The 9,356-nt window shown below is 33.0% G+C and overlaps 1 protein-coding gene across 1 annotated transcript; it reads left to right on the forward strand.

Moving 5' to 3' along the window:
- The first annotated feature begins 5,320 nt into the window (after nucleotides 1-5,320).
- LOC140807500 (photosynthetic NDH subunit of subcomplex B 3, chloroplastic-like) lies at nucleotides 5,321-7,618 on the forward strand. The gene is made up of 6 exons (XM_073164359.1): nucleotides 5,321-5,569; nucleotides 5,835-5,945; nucleotides 6,039-6,092; nucleotides 6,388-6,450; nucleotides 6,704-6,766; nucleotides 7,426-7,618. Exons 1-6 carry the CDS (start codon nucleotides 5,381-5,383, stop codon nucleotides 7,459-7,461), a joined length of 516 nt encoding a protein of 171 aa, XP_073020460.1. The 5' UTR covers nucleotides 5,321-5,380; the 3' UTR covers nucleotides 7,462-7,618.
- The last annotated feature ends 1,738 nt before the right edge of the window (nucleotides 7,619-9,356 follow it).

A 9,356-nucleotide genomic window follows, 5' to 3' on the forward strand; every position in this document is an offset into this window, starting at 1 on the left:
TTGTGTGGATCAGATAAGTATCCAGCATCAGCATAACCAATTAAACTTGGATTAGCATCTTTTGAATACAGAAATCCCAAGTCTGTCGTTCCTCGTAGATAACGGAATATATGTTTAATTCCGTTCCAGTGTCTCTTTTTTGGATATGTGCTAAATCTTGCCAACAGATTCACGGCAAAAGATATATCAGGCCTTGTACAATTTGTAAGGTACATAAGGGCACCGATGGCACTTAGATATGGTACTTCTTGACCAAGAATATCTTCATCATCTTCACATGGACGGAATGAATCTTTTTCTATGTTTAATGATCTAACAACCATTGGAGTACTTAAAGGATTTTCTTTATCCATATTAAAACGTTAAGGATCTTTTCTGTATAATTTGTCTCGTGAACAAACATTCCACATTTTTTTTGTTCAATTTGTAAACCCAGACAATACTTGGTTTTTCCAAGATCCTTCATTTCAAATTCTTCCTTCAAGTATGACACAACTTCTTGAATTTCCTTATTCGTTCCAATGATGTTTAAATCATCAAAATATACAGCAATAATTACTCATCTGGATGTTGTTTTCTTAATGAAAACACAAGGGCATATTGAATTATTTACATATCCCTTTTTCATCAAGTGATCACTTGGTCGATTATACCACATTCGACCTGATTGCTTTAACCCATATAATGATCTTTGTAATTTCACAGAATAACATTCTCTGGGTTTTGAACTTTGTGCTTCAGGCATCTTAAATCCTTAAGGGATTTTCATAAATATATTACTATCAAGTGATCCATATAAGTAAGCTGTAACAACATCCATAAGACGCATTTCTAAATTTTCAGATACCGCCAAGCTAATCAAATACCGAAACGTAATTGCATCCATCACAGGAGAATACATTTCTTCATAATCAATTCCAGGCCTTTGAGAAAAACCTTGTGCAACAAGTCGAGCTTTATATCTTACTGTTTCATTTTTCTCATTTCGCTTTCGAATAAAAACCTATTTGTATCCAACAGGTTTTACACCTTCAGGTGTAAGGACTATAGGTCCAAAAACATTACGTTTATTTAGCGAATCTAATTCAACCTGGACGACATCTTTCCATTTTATCCAATCCTGCCGATTTTTACATTCACCAAAAGATTTTGGTTCATGATCTTCGTTATCATTTATGATGTCGATTGCCACATTATAAGAAAATATATCATCAATTTCATCTATATCTTTTCGATTCCATATTTTTCCAGTATTAATGTAATTGATAGAGATTTCATGATTCTCGTCAGTTTGTGGTTCTGACAGAACATTTTCATCATCATGTGTTTCTTCAGGAACACCATTCTCTATTTTGTGATCATCATGTGTTTCTTCAGAAACATCATTCTTTATTTTGTGATCATCGTGTTTCTCTATGAATTTTCATTTTCGAGGATTTTTATCCTGGGAACCGACTGGCCTTCCACGCTTCAGGCGTTTAATGACATCATGAGTATCTTCCATTTGTTTCTTTGGAATTTCAATTCGAGCAGGGGCATTTGCAGCATGTATATATGATTTAGTTACCCTTTTTGTGTCTGCAAATGCATCTGGTATTTGATTTGCTATTTTTTGCAAGTGTACAATTTGTTGTACATCTTTTTCACATTGTTTTGTTCTTGGATCCAGATGTAACAATGATGATACATACCATGTAATTTCTTTTTCGGTATGTTTCTGTTCTCCCCCTAATATTGGGAAGATTTCCTCATTAAAATGACAATCAGCAAAACGTGCTGTGAACACGTCGCCTGTCTGAGGTTCAAGATATCGAATGATTGATGGACTATCATAACCGATATAAATTCCAACCTTTCTTTGAGGTCCCATTTTCTTTCGTTGCGGTGGTGCAATAGGCACATACACCATACATCCAAAAATTCTCAGATGAGAAATGTCTGGTTCTTTACCAAATGCAAGCTGTAATGGGGAGTATTTATTATATGCACTTGGTCTGATGCGAATTAATGAAGCAGCATGTAAAATTGCATGTCCCCATATAGAAATAGGGAGCTTTGTTTTCATAATCATTGGTCTAGCAATCATTTGCAGACGTTTAATCAATGATTCAGCCAATCCATTCTGTGTATGTACATGAGCAACAGGATGCTCAACAATGATTCCCATAGACATACAATAATCATTGAAAGTCTGGGAAGTAAATTCACCAGCATTATCAAGTCTAATTTTCTTGATTGTATAATCGGGAAACTGATTCCTCAATTTTATTATTTGAGCAAGTAATCTTGCAACTGCAACATTTCGAGTTGACAATAAACATACATGTGACCATCTGCTGGAGGCATCAATCAATACCATAAAGTATCTGAATGGTCCACATGGTGGATGGATTGGTCCACAAATATCACCATGAATACGTTCAAGAAACATTGGGGATTCAGTTTGGATTTTGAATGATGATGGTCTTATAATAAGTTTTCCAAGAGAACATGCTTTACATTGAAACTTATTATTCTGAAAGATCTTCTAGTCTTTCAGTGGATGACCATGTGTATTTTCTATAATTCTTCGCATCATTGTTGAACCAGGATGTCCCAATCGATCATGCCAATTGGTTAATATCGAAGAATTATCAACTACCATGTTTGATTCAATGGGACTTATATGTGTATAATGCAATCCAGTAGGGAGCATTGGTAGTTTTTCAATCACATATTTCTTTCCTGATTTATATGTGATAAGACACATATTTCTCATTCCCTTCATTCATTGTTTGAGTATCATACCCATGGGAATATATATCATTAAAACTCAACAAATTTCTTTTCGATTGTGGTGAATATAAAGTATCATTGATCAAAAATTTTGTACCATTAGGTAACAAAAATTGTGCTTTACCACATCCTTTAATCAAGTCTACAGGACCTGATATTGTATTCACCGTTGTTTTTGTTGGTTTTAGTTCCAAGAAATATCTTTTATCTCGGAGGATAGTGTGCGTTGTACCACTATCAGGTATGCAAACTTCAGTTTTGCTCATAGCATTTTCCATATTTGAACTTCAAGAAAATATGCAATGAAATAAATTACTGACAATATATATTTAAATGTAACACATATCATAATTATACAATAAAACATTATTCTATAAATACATGAAAAATAAATTATTGTACATTTATATTCTACCATTATATTGTTCATTTTTAGAGAAATCGTTGAGAAAATCTGCAGCATCAATATTGTTCATTTCTATCCCACCAACATATTGATCATTTCCAGAGAAATCATTCATAAAACCACCAGCATCAAAATGAGTTGAATCACTCAAACGGTCACTGCGTTCAGTGAAGTTGGTCTCCTTTTCTTTCCCCTTTAATGATTCTTTATAAAGTTTACAAAGGTGCTCAGGGGCTCGACAAACTTTGGACCAATGTCCTGGAGTACCACATCTGTAACAAGAACTTTCATATCTTTTTGAGTGATTCTCATTAACACTTGTATTTTCATGATGCCTTTTCAGTGGATGGTTTGGGACGCTCTTTTGAGATGAGTTATAAAAATAACTATCTCTATTATTTTCAAAACCACGGCCGCGTCCACGACCACGACCAATTCCACGTCCACGTCCACGACCTCGACCTCGACCAAAACCTTGTCTTTGAAATTGATTTTGGTTTCCAGGTTTAAATTCATTTTTACTTACAGCATTTACTTCTGGAAATGCTGTTGATCCAGTGGGTCGGGACTGATGATTTCTCATTAATAGCTCGTTGTTTTTTTCCGCCACAAGAAGACAGGCGATGAGTTCAGAATATCTCGCGAATCCACGTACTCTATTGTTGCTGTAGAGTAATATTTGATGAATGAAACGTGGAAAATGTTTTTTCAAGCATCTCAGATTCTGTGACCTCATGTCCACAAAATTTTAATTGCGAGATTATTCTATACATCGCCGAATTGTAATCACTGACTTTTTTAAAGTCTTGGAATCTCAATGTATTCCATTCATCCCGGGCGGTCGGAAGTATAACTTCTCTTATATGTTCGAATCTTTCTTTTAATCCCTTCCACAAAGCCATTGGATTTTTGTCAGTCAGATATTCACATTTCAATCCATCGTCGAGATGTCGACGCAAAAATATCATGGCTCTTGCCTTTTCTTGTGACGTGCATATGCCATTTTCTTTAATGGTCTCGCTTAGACCCAATGACTCAAGATGCATTTCTACATCTAGAGTCCATGACATATAATTCTTTCCCGTGATGTCGAGCGCAACAAATTCGAGCTTTGTTAAATTTGACATGGTGGTACTAAAAAAAATTACGATGCATTTTATTAGTTAATAAATATTGCAATACAAAATAACGGATAAACAACAAGTACAAGTATTTGTAAAAATAAAGAAAACGCACGAGGATGATATTCTCCGATAAATACAAGACTCGTGAGTATGATAACCAAAATAATTAAAAATATCTTTGAGAAAGCCATCTTCTTTTTTCTTCGAAAAATTTGATGATGAATAATTTTTAGAGAAGAAGAAAAAGTTGGAGTGATTGAATGTGTTTGTGAGATCATATTTATAGGGCAAAAACTAGCCGTTTTTTACTATTTATGACCGTTGGTGTACAAAAAAATAAAGGTATGTATTTGTATAATTTTATGGTAATAATATGGTATATATAATATTAGACATGTTTAAATAATTATGTATATCATATCATAATATTATAATGAGTGTCATAATTTATTTTGTTTAAAAACCTTATAGGCTTTTATACTTGTCGTATCCCTTACCGGGAGTGTGAGATGTCGTCTTAACATCCTCCCAGGATTTATAACAAGTTTATGAATAATTTATTTTTATTATTTTTAATAATAACATTATATTGTATATTAAATAAATACACAATAAATAAATAACAGTAAAATAGATATTATTACTTTTGTTACCTTTTTCTTCTGTTTGGAGCTTGGAAAAGTATGTAGGACTTTTAGAGCTTCGTGCTAATAATGTGTTGTTGAAAAGTAAAAATTTATGGTAAAAAGTAAAAATCTCAAACTCTCAAAATTTACCAAACTACACACTTTATAATATTTTTCTCTCTATTCAATTGTGATTTTCTTCACAAATGAGAGATCTATTTATAGAGTTTCATTACACATCTCATTACACATAATCCAAAAAATAAAATACATCATTATCTACATCATCACACACAAATTTCTAATTTTACAACTCTTATTTTCTACATTCAAATATTCAACTGTTACTTTTCAATATTCAAATCATTTATTTCAACAATATAAATTAATGGAAAATCAGAAAAAGACGTGTCTCATTCTCACACAGTAGAATCTCAAAGCCCGTAAGCATGGCTGCCATGAGTTCCTTCACCATGTCGCTCAGGCCGCCGGAATTTTCCTTCACCTCTGCTAGCCACCGAAGCCCTGCCACATTGATCCTCGGGAGGAGACCATTACCTTTAGTGACAGCCGTTGTTTCGCCGGAAACTTCGGCTGCCCCACCAGAAGTACCTGAGATTCAGTTAGAATTTATCGGGGTACGGATTCCGTTCGTATTCTGATCACGATTATGAAATTTACCTCATTTCTGTTACTTTGATATCGTGAATAAACTTGGAAATCAAATTACATCGTGGATTGGCTTGTTTTCGATGTCCTGTATTCGAGATTGACTCTTGAATTCGTAATTACTCCATAAAATCCAGAGAAAAATTAAGTAATGGTAGAATTGGATACTGGAAACACTTTTTTATCTAATATCCATTTGAAATGTTGCGAAATTAATTTAAAATTTGTTTGTAGCCCAATGCAGGAGGAGTGGAGTATCCGGTGGATAGAGCTACGGCCATAAGTGGGGATAAGCTGCTTAGAAACATCATGTTGGATAACAAGATTGAGCTCTACGCGGCATACGTAAGTAATTTCGACACTTGCATAGCATAAATATGCACTAATAAATTTTGTGTCTTTACTCATTTAAACGTGCACTTGGTTTAACTTGGACAGGGTAAAGTGATGAACTGTGGAGGTGGTGGGAGTTGTGGAACTTGCATAGTGGAGGTAACACACCGAGCCTTGTATCAGCTATTTTCATCTCTAAAGTCTCGAATGACTATGCTTTCTGGTTCTTGCTTGCTTTCATAAGTGAAACAGTCTATTGGGCAGACATGATGCATATGCATTAAATGACCTGTATTGCAATTTGCAATGCAAAGTTTTCATTTATCTAAGAAAGATTGAAAATTTTGACAAACTGCCATATCCTTAAGATTTGAATTACAATTCTAATGTTTTAGTTTGTTATTTTACATGTATCTCTTGTTTAATTCTGCCATATGCTTTCCCTTTCTTGCAGATTATTGATGGAAAGGAGCTCCTTAACGAGAGAACAAATACAGAACTTCGATATTTTAAAAAGGCATGACTCTTTGTTCTCTCGAAGATTTCTCATTGCTGTTTTGTTTAATGATGTTGCTCGATCGTAAGTGCTGAGACTTGTTCCAAAATTTCTCGATGTTGGTTACTGATATTGTTGTAACAGCATCGTCCAAGTCAACCATTTTCGTCTTATGAAAAAAAATCTCTCTTGATAAATCTCCTGGCTTTTCAATACTCTACTGTGTTGGTGTTGGTTAAAGTTGTCTCCTTTCATGTTTGATTTGATTCTGCAGAAACCCGAGTCTTGGAGATTGGCTTGCCAAACTATAGTTGGAAACAAAGAAAATTCTGGAAAGGTATGTGCACTTGTTAGTAATTGTTTAATGCAAGTATTTTAAATCTGGTGGAGTCCTAAAATTTGAAATTTCTTGCTCGTAGAAGTTACTGTCATTCAAGTTTGAGCTCCAAACTAGCCAGTGAAGTCACTAACTGGATCTCTTTTCTCTATTTTATTGTTTGAAATTGAACACCGAAGCATTGGCTTCAAATATTAATTTATTAAGCAAGGTTTTCAACAAAAAACAAAATTTGTTTTGCGTTTGAATTCTTACCCCAAGCCATTCAGAGCTATTAATTTTCGTATGACAAAATCATTATTTCATCATATATGTCTTAGGATACCTTGGAAACTGACGACGAATACAACTACAAAAAATGTATTACATGATTGTTATTGTTGTATAATCACATTTATCATGAATTATGACAACCTCAAAATCTTTATTTGTTCATATGCATGATATAACGATAAAGTTTTGAGGACACCTACTCCGACAACATGAAAAAGAACCTCTTTTATTCGAGTCTCCTACTTTGTGTCTCTTGTTTTGTTACGAATTTACTAGTTAATTGACGACGTATGCACCCTAAATTTATCACCAAATCTTGGTAAAAGTTTAACACAACAATTTTGTTTTTACAATTAGATTTATTTTTGAATTTTTTGTCTTCTCAGGTAATAGTTCGAAGACTGCCCCAGTGGAAAAAATAGTTGGTAATCTCTAATATTGTAGGTAAACTCCAGAATTCGACAATCTATTAGAAGCGTAAAAGGCTGATGTGTCTATTTATTATATTATATTTACATATATGAAAGAGATAATCATTGTTGAATATTTTATAAGACATAAAATATGAACTTTTGTTTTTACGAATGGGTTCCCACTATTTTGACATTTTCACCACCATATGATGAAAATGGTAAATCCATTTTCTTAGTGAGTACGCAATACCCAATTGTTAAATCATGATTCTGAATAATATCAATCAATCATAATTTCCAAAAAGTAGAGCTCAATTGCAACTCCTTGTAGCCTTCATGTAATTTTGACTCACGTATGAGGATGATTCCATAATATAATCACCTTTCTCTTCACATGTTGAACCTGGTCCATCAATGTCGAACTTTAGTGGACAGATGATATGAGATCCTCCAATAATATGAGTCAAAGTCATGCAGATTCTTGGAATATGACTTTTTCGGGCAATCGTGAAAATATGATTTTTTTTGTTTCCAAAAAAATTATTTTTCAGGTTTTCCTGGAATTTCAAACGTGGTTAGAAATAAATTATTTAAGATGATTTAAAACATACGATTGAGAATAAAAATTGGCTCTGATACTACTGTTAGTGTACCATTTTCTCACACTCAAAGCGTAGCTGATGTTTTAAATTTTTAATTTCGATGCTCAAAACTATAATTAGATGCCGTATGTTTATTTAACATATATGAGATGTTTAGATTGTGTACTTGTGTGTTTTAAACGTTGTATTTCAAACCAATATGGGATTCTCCCTTCGAACGGGTCTCAGCTTTTTGATCATCAAATTAGGTCAACGATCAGTGACTATGTTATTTGTTTGGATTGCACTAGAAGTTACAAAAATTCTTCGTTGAGACTCAGATATCCGAATTTCTAAAATCCGGAGTCGGTGCAGCGTGGGTGAGACGTGGCAGTGATGGAATGACCTGGTCGAAAATTTTCTTAGAATTTATTTGAAGTGGCCGAAATTGCTTGGAGATCAGGAAGGATTTTGGTGAACTTTTGTGTGCTTGTTTTTGTGTGCAAAAACTCTGATTATTTAGTACGACCTTCAATTAAATATTTATAGAGGTTAATTGTTGATCCACTGAGGAGTCACTCTCTCATTAAATTTCCAAATCCTTGTCTCACAAGGACTCTTAATTTTCATTAAATAAAATTTATATTATCATTATATCATTTATTTATCAATTTTTGATAATACATGATATATTAATAATACATATATACATCTTTATATCTCCATATAAAATGTATATAAACATTAACAAATTTACACATGAACTTTTAATACACGCATAGATATATTAATTAAACTAAGTAACTATTATTTAATTTATTTAATTAAATTATTAGTTAATTAATTTTAGACCCCTCTAGAATATTTTATGAGAATTTGTATATATTAGTAGTCACCACTACTAGTACTATCATTTAATCAGAAATTCACTAAATAAATGATTATGAACTCACTGTAACCTCAATCGACGACCTGACAATGTCGATTTATCAATGAAACAAATCTTGTTTATATATTGATAATTTTGAAAATCAAAATTTTCATTTTCCATATTGGGCATATGCGAGTTTAGTGAACTCCTTCACCAAAACATGGAGTTCACTGAAATGGCAGTTCAACTCTCCTTCATTAATTAGCTATTAAGTTAGCTTCCATTTATTCATTTTATGAAATCAGCTTATAAACTCATTTGTAAGCACTCTGGTTGATCTCAATCAAACTATAGTCGTTATATTCAACTCTTTGAACTTCGAATTTCTCGACATAACATAGAATCTGATACTTGTGTGACCCTCAATGGTTTAAGGATATATCTAGTTGTGG

The sequence above is a fragment of the Primulina eburnea genome, chromosome 12, assembly GCF_022965805.1.
Source record: "Primulina eburnea isolate SZY01 chromosome 12, ASM2296580v1, whole genome shotgun sequence".
Classification (NCBI taxonomy): domain Eukaryota; kingdom Viridiplantae; phylum Streptophyta; class Magnoliopsida; order Lamiales; family Gesneriaceae; genus Primulina; species Primulina eburnea.

What these genes read in the sequence shown, in the direction of transcription:
- LOC140807500 (XM_073164359.1), top strand. Translation starts at nt 5,381, where the DNA reads ATGGCTGCCATGAGTTCCTTCACCATGTCGCTCAGGCCGCCGGAATTT. An exon ending in TTGAGCTCTACGCGGCATAC is followed by an intron (nt 5,946 to 6,038) that starts GTAAGTAATTTC and finishes TAACTTGGACAG; the next exon opens with GGTAAAGTGATGAACTGTGG. An exon ending in ACAAAGAAAATTCTGGAAAG is followed by an intron (nt 6,767 to 7,425) that starts GTATGTGCACTT and finishes TTGTCTTCTCAG; the next exon opens with GTAATAGTTCGAAGACTGCC.